The 21,515-nt window shown below is 41.1% G+C and overlaps 1 protein-coding gene across 2 annotated transcripts in view; it reads left to right on the top strand.

Annotated features, from left to right (window-relative positions):
- The window catches only part of UNC5B (unc-5 netrin receptor B), a 331,662-nt gene extending 310,374 nt beyond the window's left edge, over nucleotides 1-21,288 (top strand). For both annotated transcript variants that reach the window (XM_085607093.1, XM_085607100.1), the window contains 4 exons: nucleotides 4,668-4,817; nucleotides 7,378-7,542; nucleotides 16,377-16,555; nucleotides 18,991-21,288. In XM_085607093.1, the coding sequence (XP_085463219.1) occupies nucleotides 4,668-4,817; nucleotides 7,378-7,542; nucleotides 16,377-16,555; nucleotides 18,991-19,156 (660 nt within the window). In that variant the 3' untranslated portion in view covers nucleotides 19,157-21,288. The remainder of the gene's footprint in view (nucleotides 1-4,667; nucleotides 4,818-7,377; nucleotides 7,543-16,376; nucleotides 16,556-18,990) is intronic.
- The last annotated feature ends 227 nt before the right edge of the window (nucleotides 21,289-21,515 follow it).

Genomic DNA, 21,515 nt, shown 5'->3' with positions numbered 1-21,515 from the left:
TCATGAAATGGATGTCACTGTCTCAAGTCAATCCTACTGCCATCCAGCAGGTGTGCCTGGAAGCTCTCTTGAATTGATTTGATGATCTCAGCATAATGGAAAATCTTTACATTTCTGGATGAAATGCTAAATCTGGAGTAGAATCATCAACCCAAACGACTTTTCTCTGCCATAGGAATACCATGTGGGGTGACATTCCACCAGTAAATTCTCGTTCGTCTTTAGCATATCCACCATAAATTGAATTTTTTTCATCACCATGCAACTCTAAATGAGACCCAAACTATGACAACAAGCCTATGCAGAGATTGATGACATTTAACGCCTGGTAGGCCCACCCAGTGTTCTCAGCACCTACCAATTGCAACAACGTAGAGCTCACTTTCGCCTCTATCACCGGTTTTGCTCTTAAATTGCGATTATATGATCAAGGACTGCTTCTGAGCTCACTCTAGATCTGAAATGAGCTTCCAGACCTAACAAAGTGCCTGACCACTGACAAACTGCACCGCACTGGGTGGCTAGTGTTGGCTGCACACTGGTGAAACAATTAAACTAACAGATGATGAAATAGTTCACTTTGAACAAGGATGTATGAAATAGGTAAGAAGAGGGGATCTTTGGACAACTGGCGGGCAGCCTTGAATCCTTTCCTCATTCTTCTTGATGTAATACAGAATGCCTTACAAGCCCACAATACTTTTATTGTCCCTAAGGAGTCATTTAGTAGGTAACACTTTACTATCAACAACAGTACAACAGGTTGTGGTTATATCCTGCACTGCAGTACTGCTCCTTGGCTACACTCTGTTCTGTAAGTGGGCCTGGGCCTGCCAGAGCTGAGCACTGTCAAAACAAATAAATAGACAGTGAACCAGGGCCCTAAGGAGCCCTCTGTTTCTGTTTTTGATGGCCCAAAAAAACATCCCTGTACCTACCAATGGGTCGCACATCACAGATGCAATGAATGCAACGTTAGTAGAATTTCTGTATTTAAGGAGACGACTAACCAACACAATGGATACCGTTGTTTACTTTAAGATATTGCTGCATTCCATTTGAATAACCAAGTAACCACCACTGACGTATTTTCAAATTATTAGGACCCCTGACTGCATGTGTTGACAGATAGTGGCCCCATATAAACTCTGCATAAGTTGTTACCTGCTGAGTTTGATTATTCTATTTCAAGAAAGGCTATTTATGAATCTGTCAAACACAGGACTCTATTTCATATGTATCACGACATGCCCTTAAATAAACAGGCTGGACCATGTTTAGGAGTCTAGTAGATATACCTTTCAGGCCACATCCCTTTTGTAGCCATCCCAACTTTCCATCTCTCTTGCAGCACAGACTGCTCCTGTTTTCCGTGTGTGAGAGAAGCTTGCAGTACTAGTTCTGTGTTTGGGAAGCCTGTCCTGCTCTACCTTTCTATTCCTGTGTGTTTTATCTGCACTTTTGCTGCCTGCTCTGCTGCTGTGTGTGCATGCAAAGCCTGTCCTGTGGTTGGCCACATTGAACTAGTTCTTTCTGTGATGAAAGCTAGAGCTGCTGTTTCCCGTGTGTAAGAGGAATTCTGGCAGTGATGACCCCCTATTCTATACTTGTATATTTTTTCATTGGAGCTTGAGAACGCAATTTCACTATAGAAAAGTCCACACTATTGATGTTGTGAGTGCTTGATTCTAAACTGGACCCCATTTGCCAAAACTTCTCTCAACACGTTATTTATTCATGCTCGCTGATGTTTATATATAATCAAGGCTAGTGCTAGACGGCTGAAATGTGTGAACCCCCACTAGTGCCCAGCATGGGGAAAGACTGGGGCGCACAAGGTACATAGTTTCCAAGTTAGTAAGTGCGTGAGAAGCTTATTCATTCTTTTTTGTTATTGTATTTTGGTATTAATAGTTCTGTGCAGGAATCCAAGTACCATAATACTAAGAAAACAATCTGAAATGATTGACTCGCGCATAGGTATTGGAAATTTGAGACCTTAGACATTGATAAGTGTTACTGGTAGCTCAAATGGAGTAACATACCCAAACCAAAGCACAAGTCTCTTGTTCTGGTTTTTCTGCATAGTTAGCAAATCCTTTAAAAAAGAGATACTTCATGAAATATCTTTCAAAGTGCATGTGAATACTTAAGCAGTGAATGCGCTGTGAACAGAACCGGAAGTGTAACTCTGTGAGCCTTATTCACAAAGGTAAACTTACACTTTTCTGTAAGTTTACGATTGTTTGACATTCTCAAAGGGTTTTATCAGCAGTATCTTTACAGTGCGGCTTTCCGCAGATAAAAAGACGTATCTTTTTATGTGCAGAGACTCCGCATTTGTAAAGATACTACTCGTAAATCCCTTTGTGAATAGCAAACAATCGTAAAGTTACTCGAAAAGTGTAAGTTTACCTTTGTGAATCAGGCCCAATATTGGAATGTACATATTGGAGTATGGAGACATTGCAGATTCTCATGCCTTGTATGCTCCTGCCACCTTGTGGCCAGAGCGAGATTTACAGTGAACCAGGATAAAAGAGCCTTTTTACCGCGATCTCTGCCTCCTTGGCAATGGTGGGTAGATAGTCTAGTCTCGTGAATGTATGAAAGGTAGGTACGCTGCTAGTGGAAAACCAATGCCACAGATAAGTCACTTGCCGAAGGGTGATTAGTTCAACAGGTAAAGGCTTAAGGGAGGTAATGGGTCACTGATTTGATGGTGCAATCTATTGTGGCGGAGAAAAGAAACAGTACTTAACAATTAAGATTTTCCACAAAAAGCCTAAAATCGAATCCATGGTTGAGTATTTTGATGGGCCTAGTGGTTTACTCCTATAAGACTCTACGTCACAGATGAATGTCTTATGGACACAAATAAAAGACATGCTTTGAGGGACCAGTAACAATGCGCGTGTGTCCTCAGTTGAGTTTCAGATAGGCAGGTGCCCGCTCCATGGTAAGTGCTGACAAAACTCCAATGGCAAAACACGCCAGACTAGCAAATTAGGCCATCTGCAGGTTTATAGCTTCTACACAGTTAATTTGTGGAATTCCAGGGCTTTAGGTGGGCCGGGTCCCAATGGCATAAATGCCAATATTTGTGAATAAGAAAGTGGGAGTTTAAAAAAAATGATGTGTAAATGTATTTCTCCTATTGACCTCTATTGCGGCCTACTTAGGTTCAATTGGCATGTATGAGACTTGCAAGTTTGCTGCTACAGGATCAGATATGAGATATACAAATATGTTTTCTTTCCTTGCCTGTCAGTAGCATGGAGAAAGCGCTATGGCAGACAGAGAGAGCGTGACAAAAATGTTGTGCACTGCCCTGCAGTAGCCGGTCACTGGCGGTGCATAATCTGAGTTTTACAAAACCAGTCCCTGCAGACTTTGAAGCCCGCCAAGGAATCGGGTTTTCGCATTCAGCACTCGGGAGGCAAAAGACTAGCCTTGAAATCGGCAGTCTCCTGCCTGATTCAGGAGGGTTGGCATGTATGCTCTCCTGGGTTGGCACGTATGCATCTCTGATAAGCAGGTGCTGGGACGGGTCCCTATTGGGCTCTCCATTTTTGCCTTCACCCTCAGGGTGGAATTTTTTTAAAAACTTTGCAGCAGTTCACTTCCTTTTGATGTAAATTTTATTTTCGCTGTTCTATATCGTGCAAAACTCGATGCGCTTTAATTGAGCACCAGTTACATTACACAAGGACATATTAATTTCTTTTGGGAGATTAAGTGATTTGCCCAGAATCACAGGTTGTTGAGCCGACGCCGAGATGCTATTCCCCAGCTCCAAAGGCGGCAGCACTAGCTGTTGCGTCCCAACCTCTCACCCAAGAACTCAAGCATTTTCAATATTATATACAGCAAAGTCATAAATGTACGTTTGCATGTTGTATATTTATCTTGGCAATGCCAATAGCCTTGGCTTGTTGTAGATGTAATGGTACTTGTTGTGTTATATATCTGGAGGCAATGACAGAAGCAGCAAAATACCAGTCGGGCGGCACACTATACTAAGCACAGACTTTAAACTTAATTGTTTTTTAAGCCACGCCCCTAATTACATCAGCCACACCCTTTTGAGAGACCCCCCCAGTTTTTTCATCCTACTTGAAGCCCTGGTTGCATCCCCATACCTCATTTGTAAAACGTGTGCGGATTTTTACTTACTGTGATTCCAGGCTCCTCCTTTTGGGTGAGTCATTGCGCTTTGCTTGAATTATTAAGCACTCACCAATGGTTACGCAGGCTGGTGTCAGCGAACGCAGAGAATGGAAAGTTTTGGAACCTGTGCTCTTCCCACTTTATTAAATGGTCTTCCTTAGAGCACGATTAGGGCATCCCTTGCGGAGGCCTTGAGAGGCAGCCTTCAATGCGGTTATGGTGCCATCTGGGGATTAATGAACGTCCTCAATATTCATTGATTTGTCACAAAGCCTACTTGTTAATGAATCACTCCAGTGTAAGTTCCCTGGCATTGTATTCTAACTGTTAACTCGTGTCTTCTATGTTCCTGAAAGAGATTGTAAGTCCACTACTACAAAGAGGGCCGTCGTTCAACAGACAGGGGTCATTTTGTGAGTTCCATCTAACAAGCATGTTCTCGTTGCATATTTGCACCGTTCCGTGGTACCTCATGCCATGTGCCTTCTTGCCTGCAGGAGGTGCTCGAGCTGGAACGAACCCTGGGAGGGCACTTGCTGGAGGAGCCCAAGCCCCTTCTCTTCAAGGACAGCTACCACAACCTGCGGCTCTCCATCCACGACATCCCTCACTCACTCTGGAGAAGCAAGCTTCTGGCTAAATATCAGGTAGGTGCACACCCAAACCCGGAAGTAGACCAGTCTCACTTAATCGAAAGCTGCACCATCGACACAAAGCGCTGCCTTCTTTGACCTTACTGTGTTATCCCTCATTGATGTGCTGTGGCTCTTCTTTATTTCTTCCGGTTTCATTCTCTAACGCCTTCACACTGTTCCATCTACATTAGCTACAGCAAACGCCATACTTCCCTCACATTAAGATATATTTATATTATACATAGATCACCTCTTGCTCCATGGAAGGCTGAAAGAAAGTCTATAAATTATCTTTAGCGACAAGAAAGGGCACTTCCACTTAGGTGAAATGCTACAGGAAAGGACAGATCATAGCACTTTGGGCTATTCCTGGTTCGTGGTGAAGTGCTGAAGCAGATCACACAGCTCATTCCCAAGAGACGGCGGATGCCGCTGCTTGCCCCATGGTGAGATCTTGTAGCAAGTCACAAAGATTTATAAGGCAAATAATGTGGCTCGTTCTACCCTTCATGTTGGCTTTATGCATATCATTATTCATGGCTTTGTTAAAGACAACCGAGGGCGGTACAGGGCGGCGGTGTTGCAGTTTACCAGGGAATGTTTTGCAACAAGGTTGTTCCTTATTTTTTCGGACAGGGTTGTTATTGCAAGTGCCGCTTGTATTGAAAAGGTACATTTGGATGCCAAATCGTAGAAAGTGACAACAGCATTCCTAAAGTTTTTTCAACCAACCATCTGCACTTCCACAGGCGTAGAGCTAGTTTCCTGTAAAAAGCTATGGAGGCAAAAGAAACACGGGTGTGAGGATGCAACCCCACTTGAGCCTGTCGCTGTGCTTATAACATGATTTTTAGTGTGTCTTAAATATAGATATCAGCTTTTTTTTATCAAGAGCAGACCAGATTATCACATTTCTTCTGTGAGCTTGTGATCCTAAAATAAATCTTGTAAAGCAATGGAGGTAAACCACAAAATCCGTAGTAGCAATAACCTGTTAGTGATTCCATTATTTAGAGAAAGTGAGTTCCAGGCTGGCATCTAAGCTGTATAATGCATGGAGCACATTTACTACCACGCTCTGAGGATGTGCGGAAATAGATTTGTGATTTATAGGTAACTCAGGCCCTGCAGGAAGTTGGAACACCAGTCTCCTTAACTCACAGAGAAAATATTCTTCGCATTCTCAGCCCTTTGAAGAAAATTATAGATAACATTACCTGAAAAACAAGGGATTATGGCAATGTCGTATTCTCAACAGGGACTCTCAACTATCTGCTGCCATTAGAGTATATAGACTTTGTGCGCTCTTGCATAAAATCAAAGACACCAGCATAGGACACAGCCAAAGGCATCCTGGCCACTAATGTGACATTTTACAAGAATTCTCCTTGCTTGTAGAAGATGCATTTAGAAACATGCATAGAAGTATGTTGAGTGGGCTTCATGTTGTTTTTACCATGACCGGCATAACCTTTTGTTTTCCACAAGTGAGACGCAGAAGCAGCACTCTGACAGGATGGGAGACTCTCCCAGTGCAGGAGTGCTATTTGCATTTTTTCCTCTTCAGGACTAACCGGCTGTTTCTAGTGGCCCCAAAATGACAAATGTTTGCCCCTAAGGAAAAGAGGCTTTTGACATGCATTAACCAACACCCCAATGGTGAATGAGACACCCGTCAGTGGTTTCCGGTGGCTGAGCACCACTACCGGAAACCTGGTGCTTCCCCAATTTCTAAATAAGGTTGAGGAACCACAAGTTTGGGAGATTTCCTGATCTGCCAAACTCTAAATGATGCCCTGGTACATTGCTTTGATATATAGTTTGAATTGTTGCTCACTTTCCAATTGGCACCCTGCATTCATATAGTTGTATTGTTGCTCACTATAATATTGCCACTCTACATTAATGTGTAGCTTTAAGATTGTCACTAAGCACCTATGTTCAGTTTGTGTTGTTATACGGTTTGTACAGTTGAAGGCTGTCATTCTGCAATTATATAAAATTTGTATCACTGTTTAGTTTAAGACAGCCGCTCTGCACTGATATACAATGTGTATCGGTGCTCAGTTTAAGACAGACACTCTGCATTGATATACAATTTGTATCGGTGCTCAGTTTAAGACAGCCTCTCTGTATTGATAAGCAATTTATGTTGATGCCCATTTTAAGCACTGCTCATTTTAAGACTGCTTCTTCACTGGTGGGGTCTTTATAGTAATGTTTACCTTATAGTTGTAGTTATATTTTAAACCCTGCTTGCTGCACTCAGTTCTGTTGCTCAGTTCCTAAGTTGCTGCTTTGCCATGAATTTGTTTCCATCGTTGTTTTGTTTAAGTGAGGGGCCAGGCACTGATAATCTGTGACTGATTACCCAGAGTAAAATTGTGAATGCATTGATATAATATTTGTAGCATTGAGCAGTTTATAAGTGTGAGTTCACACAGATGCTGTACCACTGCTTAGTTTCAGTCACTTGCCATCGGTGCAAGGAGATAAGTGTCCTCCGTGCTGGTTCTGCCACTGATAGAACGCCTTCATGACAACAGGTGTCTAAGTGCTCTTCTCGTTGCAGGAAATTCCCTTCTATCACATCTGGAGCGGCAGCCAGAGGGCGCTGCACTGCACGTTCACGCTGGAGAGAAGCAGCCTCGCCTCTACTGAGCTCACCTGCAAAATCTGTGTGCGGCAGGTGGAAGGGGAGGGGCAGATATTCCAGCTGCACACCGTGCTGAAAGAGGTGAGTGAGCAACATTTGCGCAGGGCAAGGACACCTAACCAAAGGTTGAAATATCAAGAGTAGAAGTCCAACCCCACTCTCAGAACTCAGCTTGTCCTCCAATCCCTCACTGACTGGATCTCTGCCTTTGACCCTGCTCAGCGCTCCACTGCCTTTAGAAAAGTCCGCAGTAAACTAATACCACATACATAGAGTACGGATATACATTCTATGATACCCTCTGGCTAGATTATATCATGGGGGAATGTCCAATTATCTATGTCTTCTGAAAAGCAGCCTTGTCTCTCTGGCATGGTGCACACGGTAAGGTACAGAATCCGAGGCAGGTTTAAGTGCAAATAATTAATTAATCCAACTAAAAATCATATGCATGCAAACGTATCAGTTTCTATCAGACTTGGTAGTAACACTAAGAGTAAAATCAAGAGAAAATTAGCCGATTACTAAGAGATGCAGATTTTATGGTGCTAGCAGACATCAATCTAGTTGGCTAGCTGTGTCTCCGATCCATATAATGACTACATGCTTCCTGAAATGGAAAACAATGCCACAAATTCCCCAGAAATAAATTGTGTGAAACCGATGCCCTATTAATATAAAAATAGCCTTCAAAACGAGACAACTAAATGTTTTTAAGACTGGCTTCACAGATAAATTCGGATATAAATGAATTATTTAGCTCTGTAGCAGTCTATTTCTAAGATGGACTGATGTCTGGATAAATGAAACCAGTACACCTTGTTCCCTATGTTTGGGCTGATATATGGACTCCTCTGTACAACTTGTAGTCATTCACGATACTACTTTTATTAACTTATTGCTTGGCAAATGTGTGCTTGTCCATCCGAGAGGCAAGGCGCTTCAGGGTTTTAAATAAATGCATAAGAACTAATGGTGAGGCACAAATGTATCGAAGCAAGGCCATTTGTTGTCAGCTCAATATTGCTTTATGGATTATGCTGGAGACACAAAGATTCAGCGGGTTATGGTTGGGACTACACACTATTAAGGCTGCGATTAGGAGATGGACAGAGCACTATCCTTTGGAGGGAAACTGTTAAATTGAAGTATAAGTGACACAATATTGCCAGATGCAAAATCTGGCCAAGACAATCACCTTGGAAATAAGCTGCAGTTATACTGGGCCCACTTCCATCGCAGCACTCCTGACCTCACACTGGTCCCTCACACACATTTAGAACCCACTCAGAGCTAGTGGTAAATGTGTGCATTAAACCCCATGGCTTTGTGAATTCTTCCCCGACTGCCACCTGATAAAACTGGTTCTACACAATTACCCCCCGTCTCTGTGGTGTTTAACTCATGATAGGTGGAAACATGTGGAGCGATACCAGGTAGGAACAGAAATTCTGCACACCTGGTATCTCCACACATAACTCGTAATCGGGCCCTATGTGTTTGACCATGGAGAAATGTAAGGCCACTTATACATGGCCCCCTCTGAACATTTTCTCCTTTTTTTATTTGTGAATTGACAAGTCTTGCCGATTGCTGAAGCCTCCAAAGGTGACACAGCACCCACAGGAAATTATCTTATGACAGATGTCTCTTTAAATGTTGTGAGACCTTGATGTTGTCAGGGGTGAAAATGGGCTCAACACAGTTCATTAACATGCATGCATGGGTCCCATGGTGCCACAATAAGTGGCGGCTATGTGTCCAATTTTGCTGGTGGGCAAAGGGCCAGTGATTCAGGTATCTAACAATATATTTAAAACACGTAAGACCTTTGGGATGCGTATTAAAGGTGTTATTTCCAAAATTTGCTAACCATGTTGCATGGATACTGAGAAATCCCGACATACCTACCAGATAGATACGTTTTTTCTTTATTTTAGCTATTTTATCCTGCAAATTGCTTGTTTCAACACCTGCAAGTGTTCTATTACTCAAAGAATGCACGATCCGCATTGACAGCGCATGATAATCATGTTAAGATGCGTATAGGTGTATATATAATTAGCATAGCTTTCAAATGGTGTCAAAGGGGGTAATTTAATTATTCAGTTGGAATTTCCATGGAACACAATGCTCTGTGTCAACAATTAACCCGTTCACATCAAGCATTAAATCACAGATGAATTCAGGTTCTCAGTGTTTTGCTTGGCATACAGTATGTACAGCAATTAGCAAAACAATTCACAAATAGCATTACATTTAGGAATACAATTGGTACATTCCAGAACATTGGTGTGCAATGTCCCATTTCAGTCCAATAGGAGTAAATAATTAACTGCAACATAGATTTTAAACGTGTTTAGGTCATTAATTATGTAGATTTCCACACTTACAAGAGCAGGGCAGCCTATTTCTATCTTGTAACAAATGAAGCATGAGACCAGGTGGTGTAGCACAGCCAAGCCTATCCATATATTATTTCTGCAGAGCTAGCAGCCATATTGGACATTTTTTCCACTAATTCAGGTGCCCTGGGAATTATAACATTTTGTAACAGAGCACTTTTTGCCATCTTACTAAACCTTCGATGGTTTTTGAGGTGCTAAACTGCTATATCATGGTTTTTATATTAACTAGTAATAATATTGTTCCTGTGTCATAAAACACCAGCTTCCTTTCAAGCTAAGTGATTGTGGAGTTAAGAATAGTAAATATATACTTGTCAAGGACTGCACACTGACATTTGCTCTAATTGTGGTTTCTGGACTGTCCAAGGTAAGCATGATTCCTTTTTGAAGCCTTTTCACCGTAAGCGTTATTAGTGAAAGACAGGAGCCTGCTGGAAGAGTTACTACTGGAGGAAATGTCAGCTGGACAAAAACCACCAGGAGGTGGAAGACTGCGATCCTTAAAGTCAGCGAAGAAGATGCTACAGGACTGTGACCATACTTAGGATTCTTCAAAACCTCCACATAAAAAATCAAGTACAAAAATTGAATACAAGGGTAGAATTAAACCTGTTGAAAAATACTTTGGCTGCATTGCGACACCTTGAAAAGAAAGGAAAGAAGTTCTTAAATGGAGTATGGACAGGGAAAGGAAATTACATAGAATTCATAGGAGCCAATCAAAATTGGGAAAAAGAAAAGCAAAAAATAGTGCAATTCCATCTTGAAACTCCAAGACGCTACACGGAACCCAGGACTGGCCTTCAGTTCCTGAAAAGACTCTTGCAGGCCCTTATACAAGTGATGACCACCCTCCTCCAGGAAAGCCATGAGGTAACTAGTGAGTATCAGCCCTGCCCACCTTTCTCTACCCAGATAGAGTGAACTGTAGAATGCCAAAAGCTGGAGGCTACCAGCCTCAACACCCACCCAGAACCCAGGAGAACAGCAGCCTCTGCTCCTCAAGGACTGCAGGTGAGTTAAAATGCCCACCAAGGGCATTTCCTGTAAGTTAGCAGTAACCCATCGTTCCCTCAGGTGTCCCATAGGAACTTGCCTGTACTGTGGTCTTCCTGCAGGAGCCATCTGGGGTCTAAGACATGCTGCTTGTACTGATGCAACAATACTTTACTATGTATGCTTACCTTAGTGATAAGTTGGTAGTCAATACTATGAATGCAATATCATTGCAAGTCATTATAAATACACTATATGGTGATATACAAGCTTTTGCTGCTTCATAAATATTAGCATAAAATATGGTCTGTCTGACCACCTCTTAAGCGCAGTATATTTTACTTGCCTGATTTTGGGACTGACACAGATTTATTAACCTCAGATCTATAGTTACTAGATTATCGATTTCTATTATCTTTAAGAGCATACCTTGAATTTAGGGGAACTGATTGAACAATTTCAAGGTTAGCAACTTGGTTTCTGTGTCTTGGGGCATTTTCCTAGATACTAGGCACTAAATTGCCCCAACAGTGAACACACACATCAGTGACTGTTTTAATGTTGAATACTTTAGCAGCTCCACATGCTTTGCTGTTGTCCTCAGAACTGACGTGGAAACCTGCCTGACCTACTCCATGAATATAATTAGCATGTTTTGCTGCATGAATCCGTTATTAATTCATGTACTGCACTTACATTGAAAATTAGTAGCTGGATCAGAAAAGAGAAGTTGCTTTTCTGTACAATGGTTGGGGTTGTGGGAGTCAGTCAGCTGTGAAAGCATCTCTGATGAGTGTACCAGATGATGTTGACCAGAGCTTCACAACACCCCAAGCATCAGATCTATCCATATATATATTTTTCTGCCTCTGGTTTAGTCACAGGTAAGAGAGTGTAGATACGACAGATAAGAACAGTGTTCATGCCTTTTCAGTTCAACTGAAGGACTCCGGTCCATTGCTATGTTATTTTTCGGTCGAGCCTAGAGTCAGCACGCATGCGCTGCTCTGCGAGGCATGCTGTAATCCCTGTGTGGAGTTTGAACACACCCACACAAGCCCACCGGTTTTTATTGGTTGCTTGGTCTGCCTTTAGAAATGCCATTGCTTTCGTATATAGTGTGCATTTGTCCCACCTTGTGGCTGTTTTGTTACGTCCTGGCGACCGCCCCTGCTACATTGATCCTTTCACTAGTGCCCATATGTTTTGTTTCAGTACACTACTTTTTTTTGTTCCGCCCTCTCCTTGCAGCTCACTGTCCGTCCCCCTGTTATCTCAGGCTCCCCTCGTTTTGTTCCGCCCTTTCCTCCCAGCTCGCTGTCCTTACCCCTGCTATTTTAGGCTCCACTGGTACTGGGGCTGCCCCTCTTCTCCCTCGCCCTTTTGAATCTCATTCCCTGTGCTGTCTGTTCCAATTTCTGCGGACTCCCATGGATGATGGTGTATCCTGAGTTAGGGGGTTACATTCGTTTTGATAAGGACACGTGTTGCAGGGAAGAAAGTATTATTCTGAAAGTTTGCCTTTAATTTTTGTTCAGCCATTTCCTGTTCTCCTGCTTGCGTTTCAAGCTATGCGCTGAGTGCCACCGTTGGCCATGTTGCCTTTGCTTCCCCCCCTTTCGTTGTCTGTGTTCACCACCTCCCTCGCCCTCCCTCCTCTCCCTTTTCTGGGCGTGGAGAGCCCTACAACAATATTGCATGCTGTACCCGCACCAGAGAAATAAACACACTAACTTTCATTGCCCGTCAGATTCCCTACACCTCGTCCTTCCAAAGAAAATCATACGTGTGCAGCTCAAACGTTTCAGAAGTGAGACTGGCTTCCCTCTTCAGTCACTAACACCATTGTCAATAGGCAGGAACGTTTCTAAGTTAATATTTAAAAAAACACTTTTAATAAAATACTTCTCAACACAGAGGTAATCTGATGTACTACTCTGAAAAGCTTCTGCATGTTAAAGAAATATTTGTTGTTAACTTTAAAGTAATTTTAGTTTTTGTGTGTGATTTAAATGCCAAATATTGTCACGGGTTTGGCTCCTGTACAGAGACGAGTGTGGCTTGTGGTGCTAATAGGGTACATTACATTATCCCCCTTATATTGCGGATTGCAAAATAAATCAGTCAGGTTGGGTTTATGAGCTGGAACGCCATCAGTGTATTTGTTGTTCTGTTACTATTTACTCAGCAGGGAATATTACATGCCTGATTCCCTTTGTAAGGAGGCTGGGACTCCAGTACCTACATCACCAATTAATAACCAAATTAGTCAAAAGGGTGTGTTGCCAAGAACAGATTCTGTATCAAAATGGAAAATGAAAATGAAGAGGTCTCCCCAGATGGATGTCCTGAGAGAAACCATGAGATAGCCACATAGTTGAATTCATTAAGAAGTAAGTGCCCCTTGCATATCACAATGCATGTAGTCATATTTAGGTATCGGATGCATGCTCTTAGTAACTATGCTAAGGACCATATTGTTCTAAATAAGTTCACATTTCAGTGAGAAACACATTAGCAGTTTTCTGAGTGAGATGTACACCACAGGTATGAGGTGATTTACTATCTTCATCATTGCAGCTTCCCAATAATTATATTTCACATATTTCATGTGTGCAGGTCTGAAACAAGTTCTAATTATTCTGGGATAGCTGTTTGGTTCTTTCTTTTTTTATATATGAGGTGCTCAAAAGCACTTCAGTATTGTCTAGCTACCCAAACAGTGGTTGTCTTTTATCACTATAACCCTGTATAACCACTATATTTTATTTTATAACCCGGTAACACAGTTCTGGTTTGAGACAGCTTCAGTGCGAATGTCAGTTTGGCAGACCTGAGATGGCCAGCCAAACTGACATACGCACTGATAGCAGTGCATACCACTCCACGTCGGTGCTGGTCATCCCCCTGTCTCAGGCCCCAAGACTCCGCCAGGAAACAAAAGAAAATGATAATAAAGCCACCTCTTAATCAATAAGAAAATTCGGACATTGGAATAGTATCTCAGAGCATTCTAGTGCTAAAGATTCTTTAAGTTACCATGTGATCTATTGAAACATTTGTTACTTGGAACTGGGACAAGTGTCATTTTAAGATTGTTCTAGCTTTGAATGACACCAATGCCACTTTATGATGTAGCAAAAAAGAAAATGTTAGCACATATCCAAGTAGTATCATGGTGTATTAGAAATGAGAACATCAAAATCACCTCAAGGTGTTATTTCAAAAATTCAATTCTCAGCACAAATCTATTTAACTCCATGATTTGCTTGAATTATGTAGCCAATTTACATCACTTCATGAGCTAATACAATATGTGAACACTGGAGCTGATTAGGGAAATATATTGAATATAGCTGATCTGAGCTATTTTATTGGTTATTAAACAATCCAAATGGTTTTAATAGATCAGATCACCTCATCCTCTTTTACATCATTTGTTGGGTCGGGAAAAGTCCTTTAAAATATTCCATTAATTTGGTGGACCTTGACTACATGGTTTCCTCTGGAACTCCTCTGGTTCCGCATCCAACCCAGTAAGGTGAAAAGGAAACTACTAACAGCGTAGGTAACTGATCCACCACCATATCTGGCATTGTTGCCACAGTGAATGGGTGGTGTACTTTCATTAAAAGGCAAGTATTGTGTCCTTAACATGGACACCTCAAACATGTTTCAGAATGTAGACATTGTATTATAGTGCAAAAGTGGTATCATACTTCATACCCCCGATAAAACGACAAAGTGCTCTGTTTTGCATCAAGTTCCAGGACATGCTTTCAAGAATGTTGATTGTAGAAAGTTCTATATGGGAGATGTTGAGTGAGGTGGGTGAAGTTCAAAGACATGCTTGTGTGGTGTACGTTGCTGCCAATAAGCATAGGACATTGTTAGAGTGTGATAATAGATGCATTAATACATATATATGTTCTGACAGAAGGTTGGTAATCGTATCTTGGGAGGGCATTGACTACGTACCATCAATTTAGGGGCACATTTTCATTAATCACATATAGTTGTAAATGCTTCTCGAGCAGAGACGGACACACGTCATACTTTTTTCCACCTCTGAACTCCTCTGAGGGAGGAGGATGCAGCCCCTTTGTTAGAGAAAACTATTCTTCATTGGCTAAGAACTCCAAATACGGTATATGTTAACCACAACGCCTTGACCCATAAGGAAGGTAGACTGACTTGTCAGTTAGTATGAATATTACATAACAGATTCTTGGCCTAGAAAGACCATGAGAATGAGGGAGGTGTTAGTCACAGGCCAGGCTTAACACCAACGCATGAACATGGAGAGTGGGGCCATGAAACCTGGACTTTCTATCACTATCTTTTTTATGGGATTTGTAGGATGGGGCAGGCCTATTTTGAAGTTTTAATTGTTGCGCCGGATGGAAATGTGCATATATCAATTTTCAAAGAACGTTTTCCATGGTCAAAACACCTGTAAAATAAACTTCCAATTGAGGTCATCTGTATCAGAGGGGTCATAAGAACTTCTATTTTTTCTTGGCTTCTCTATAAACGGATAGCGCAAGAATCACATTTATCTTTGCTGTAGCAGTGTTTTTAAGCTCACCAAAGGGGACCCTACACATAGAGTGAGCCTGCAGTCTAGAACGGTGAAATCTCTCCCAGGCCTAAAATGCAGAGAGAATTACTGAGAATTAAATTCGATGACAGAAACAATTCCACACCACTTCACTAGAGGTCTTATTTAGATAGAGGTGGAACGTACACAGTGTACCAACAGATGTCCATTGTGAAAACGTAGTCGGTGGTCCAGCCACCAGAGGGCTGGCGACATCTCAGTGATGTAAGGTCTGCCGGTTTAGAGAGGGTCATCTGATGTTGATTTTTCCTGCTCCGAAAGTATGTGCAAGGCATAGCATTTCAGGGCGGGAAACATATAAGATGTCCCTGATGTCAGGGACATTTTGTTTATGAAAACCCCTAGTTTAGGGAGGTTGTTTCTGAAAAACAAAATAGAATGCTGCCGTGACTCTAACGGTTACTCACAGGTGAAGTATCTGATTTGCAGGGTAAGTTGGCGCCCATTTTGAAGTCGCTCCCTTTATTCCCTTAACATTGAATGGTTCCATTTTTTGTTTTTCAGAGCACTATGTTGGAAGGCAAAGACTAGCATTCATTGATCTCACTCCTTTTTAAAAAAAAACAAATAGGGAGAGAACATTGACAAAATTAAAGAGACGGCAGATAGACTTCTCCATAACAAGTAAAGACGCCATAAATCTTTATGGCATGAGGAAGAGCATGTGCCTGCAACTGTAAAGCCATTGAATAACTTAACAAACCAAAACGATACATTGTTGAATTTCTCTTAAATTTAAGTAACAAAATACAATACAGTCTTAAAAAATTGTCAGCCATACTCAAGTCTCAGACTAGGAGACCTCTTATACCTGCAGTGAACATGTAAAAAATGAAACCTAATGTTTTGGGTGTTCACAGAAAAATATTTTGTTGCATTTCTTTCAACAGAACGCCAAATCGTCAGATCCTTACTGTATGCACCCGGGAAATGCCATCACAACTCAGTTGGGTCCCTATGCCTTTAAGATTCCCCTATCCATCCGGCAGAAGATCTGCAACAGCCTTGATGCCCCCAACTCCAGAGGGAACGACTGGCGCCTCCTTGCTCAGAAACTCAACATGGATAGGTGAGAAACACCCCGCGCTCCCTCCTTGTGCTTGATCCTTCTCCTCCTCTTACATTCCTTCCTGTCAGCCTATTGCATAAAGACAAGTGCTTGAAAGCAGCAACCATTTTAGCAACAATCAGCGGTCTGAAAATCTTCTGGTACATAACAGCCTGCACTTATCTCCAGCGCCGCCTGATTTATGATTATTGCAAGTGTGCCTCTGACTTGAAGTGCAGCCAGTTTTGTATCTCAGGTTTCAAAATTAGCAGCAACTGGACAGCACGTGAAACTATAACAGCACTAATTTTAGGTACTAAACTCTTTCTGGCAGTCGACCCCATAGCATCAAGAAGTAAAAGAGCACACCACAGAGATCATTTTATTGTTGCAGGAATATCTCAGATGCCACTTGCTGGACAAAAACAGTATAATCTAAGGGAGCAGACCAGTTATATTACAGAAAACAGGATGTGAGGGTCGTGGCACGAGGGAAGAGTACACAATATAGGACTGTCAGTTGAACAGTTTTCACACATTTGCGTTACACACACACAAAATCTGAGGGGCAGCAATGTTTGTTGACATTCCACAAAAGTAAAATACAATGCAATACTTCTATTACAAAACTAAAAGAGTTTTGTATACTGTGTATTTTATGTTTTGTTTCTACAGAGCAGAAAAGAAAATAGAAAGTCCTACAATGTCTTTAGGGTACAAAGTCAGCAGTGTAGGAAGCCATTGCGCTTCATCCCTGCCAAAATCCTTACCTTAAACCCATCCTCACTGGTGCCCCAACTTGTTTAAATATTTAAATCTTTCTTTACAGTCATGCACCAGTTACGCTGTCAATATATGTCATAGTTATGCTGCATTTAGATAACATAATGTTCTTTAATCTACGACAGTGCTCTCCATAATTACCGTCTCTTAAAAAGGAAGACATAGAACTATACATATGTCAATATAAATAATGAGGTTAATTCCCCCCATGGTGTACCTAGTGAGAACAACAGCAAAGCTTGTGTCGTCTAAGAAGTCACGTAGAACTACAAACAAACCAATTCACATTATTGACAGCTGTTTAGCAAAAGCATGATTTTGTGTACCCCCAATCACCTGTGTAATTTATCCAGTGGATCATATGTGCAGAGCTAGAGGATACATATGGAAAGCCATGGCTAATATAAGTTCATCTACCATAGCTGTACTTTACAAACAGTACATAACTTGTGCACTCCAACGCACCATAATCAACATCTGGCTACCCTTCCTTCCTTAAAAATGAGAAATGTATCTGGCATCCTAACCTTCCACTGACTCAAATATTTTTTTTAAAAACATCTGGCACTCAACTATGCCACCCTATGTTTAGACCATCCTTTTCCAGACCTAAATATTGTACATTAAATACTTTACACCCTGCCACACTTCCCCACCATCCTCTATTTCATCCTTCCCCTGGTAAAATATTTCTTGAAAAAGACCTGGGGCTGTCATGGAAGACAGCAGATTGTGGGCATTCCTCGTCTCCTTTGGAATGATGGATTTGAAGGTGGAATCTGTAAATCCCTATTTTACTGCTTTGCTCTTGTCTCTGGAGGCTCAGAAGTGACAGGGAAGACCAGAGATCTATCTCCTTCCTCGTGGCATCATAACACTGAAGAACATATTTTGCTTTTCACTGTTTTGACATAACAGGATTTTGAATCGCGTGTTAACGTTAATTACTAAGAAAGCCATTAACAACAACGAGGAAAGTATTCACAGTTCACCTAAATCAGAATCACAATGATCATCATCAATGTAGCTTGTATTTAAATGCAAATTTGAACCTCTGCCATTGATTTTCTTGAAACATTGCAAATACCAAAAGATCTGCATTGCTGTTTCATGTCAGAGCATTGCAAAAATTCATACTGGATTCTGAATTCCGATTGACTTGCGTTATATACAAATTGCAGGGGAAGAAATAGAAATTAGAATTTAATTCAAATATATTTTCAATTTGAATGCACTGCAAGTCAGTAGACATTTTGAATTTGTACAACCAGTAAGAATTCCAAATAGGAGTCAATGAAAACATGTGCAAAAGTGTTCTACTAGGACAATATTCTCAAAATTTGCCACATTCCAACTTCCGCAATACTGCACTCAATTTTAGGGTATGTTTTCTCAATGATGCAGTGGCATATGCTTTTTTCTCAGTTGAGGTAATGACTTAAAAAAGACACCTCTTCAATCCTGTCTGTTTTCCCTGTGAATATTCGAGCACCCCATTTCTATTCTCTGATTTACTTTGCATGAATGAACATCATTGAGCTAAAATATTATTTGTAATTAAATGAATATAGTTGAAATACTAGATCTGAACCGTTTAGGTACTTTTATAAATTGATATTACTTCTGTGATACCAAATCAAATCACACACTTCATGTGCTTCTCTACGTTCCAGGTACCTAAACTATTTTGCCACCAAAGCCAGTCCAACTGGGGTGATCCTGGACTTATGGGAAGCCTTGCACCTGGATGATGGTAACCTCAATACCCTGGCAAGTGCCTTGGAGGAGATGGGCAAGAGTGAGATGATGCTTGTTATGGCCACAGACGGAGACTGCTGAGTCAAACTATTCAATGGATATTTGGCGGACAATGATAATGGTGGTAGAAGTGGAGAAGACACCCTGATTTTTGTTTTAACCCAAGAGTTTGACATTCAAAACCTTATTGTAACGGGTGACACAGAGTGCTGTAGCTAACCATGAAAGCATAGGGGAGTTTCCCTATCCTCTGAATATTCAGCCACAATCAGCCTTAAGAATCATCATACCCCGTTTACAAGCCGTCTATGAGTCTAATGGATTTCACCTCGACCCCTGCATCCTCGAGCCGGACTCAAGGAGAAGGCTTCTTTTGTAGCCTTGACAGCAGCCTATAATGAACCCAATCTACTCTTTCCCACTAGGCTAAGCAATTAGAACTTCAGACAGTAGCTTGGGGTTTTTTCTGTTCCTGTTCATTTTCTTCCCCCCTTGTCTTCTTTGTCAGCTTAACAACCTTCAAAAGGTCAAGTACAATCCAAACAGACTGCTGTTATCCTGCCTGAGCCCGGAGAGGCTCATTAAGGCAAAACGGTTTCTTAGGAAACGCAAGTTAATTTATTATCCAGATCTTTGGATGAGTCCATGTTTTTTCATGTTTGTTGGTGTGACAGCGTGTAAACATATGCTCCTGCATGTGTTTCCAAGTGAGAAAGAGCGAGAGACAGAGTGCACTTTGTGTTAAAACGTTTTGTAGATGAGATTCCTAATTTAAACTAAAAAATATAAAAAAAATGTTTACAAGCCTTTGGTCTCCAATGAAGATAGCTATTTGCTTATATCTGGTGACAGTGAACAGGAACATTACCTTTTCTATGTCATTTTCATAAATTTGGTTGGATGGTAGGTTTTGATGTGTATCCCATACAAACTCCCATATTTACACTCAGGGAAATTCTTGCAACTGATTGCAATACCAGTGAAGGGAGAGATCAGACCCAGTGAACAGACCAGCTGTTGCAGCTGATAGAAATTAATGAGAAGTCACAGAGAGTTAATCAATAGTTGGCCTCAGTGATATGTCTAATTTCGGCATCTTGCTTTAGGATGTTCTTTAGTTTGTCAAGAATACTGCTTATGATCTCCCTTTGCAAGGACTCATTGTGTTGCCTTTACTACACCACATCCCTTTTGTTTTTTACCTTTTATACCGGTTCTGTGTGGCAAAAACTTTCAATTGAGGAATGCACCTTAGCATCCAACTGTCATGTCACTGTAGCACCTACCACTCCATATGATATTTGTAGATGAAATTCACATCTCGAAAAAGAAATAAGAATCGTCCCTGAGGGCATCTCGATCAACCATTTGAGCACTACCAGTGACAACATGGGGCGTTTCAGATGCATATTAGCCGGTATGGAAAAAGGTACAGTGACTTTATCACTCAGCGGCAGGTTAATCTCTTTATAAGGATTTGCACAGATACACCATCTCCAGGCAAACTCTATCATTTTAATTGCTTTTAGGGGCATTATTAAGGAAAGGGTACATTCCGAGAGACCAGTAAGCAAGTGTGTACTTTAAAGTGTTGAGAGTCACTTAAAAAAAGGCAGCATAGGTCACATATGTAACACTTATTTCATACATATAAGAAGTCATTCTTTCAGACTCCTAAACCAGCAATTACTTGGAGGAATAGATATAAAACAGTTGTTCTACTTCATAAAAGTTTTACAGTTTTGGTAATGTAACATAACCAATTGAAACAGCAGCTCACTAATTGCAGGTCTAGAAACAAATCAGGAGAAAAATGTGAATGGGCACAAGTAATTTAATCTTAGAATAGACTTTTTAGTCAGATCAGAATTTCTTTAAGGGAAATACACCTGAAATGAAATAAATTCAGAAGATCTTCCCTTACCCTTTCTGCTGTACTGTCAAAGAGTATTGCTTTGGATTTTTCATGTACTTGCGAATACCTTAGTAGCAGCTGCAGAAAACTGAAGTCCTGTAACTTAGCAGAAGGCGTGACCTAAAGCAGTATTTTCACAATGTACTCTTCCGCTATCTGTGTCCAAAAAGACAGAAGAGTAGAAGTCTTGATGGTCAATCGTTGTAAAATTCCTGCATTTGCATGGCTGAAAGGTAGTCAAATTTCCATGTTCACTGCCTGCTTATAATATACTTCTCAGCTCTTTAATGCTGGACATAAAAAAAGAAAAGGACCAAGGAAATGGTTTTGAAAACGAGTTGGGTGGCATACGAATTGTTTTTGTTTTATCTTTAGGTTAAAAATTCCTTTAACATTTACGGTGAAATCCAAGGTGGATCTTGTTTCTACATGGTCTACAGGCCAACATTTTGTACCTTTTTCTGGCTAATGTTGATTAAAAAGAGTAAAACAATAGCAAAGGGAAATCCCCAGTAGTTTATTTGT

The sequence above is a fragment of the Triturus cristatus genome, chromosome 1_2, assembly GCF_964204655.1.
Source record: "Triturus cristatus chromosome 1_2, aTriCri1.1, whole genome shotgun sequence".
NCBI lineage: Eukaryota > Metazoa > Chordata > Amphibia > Caudata > Salamandridae > Triturus > Triturus cristatus.
This window is presented reverse-complemented; position numbering and strand designations above follow the sequence as displayed.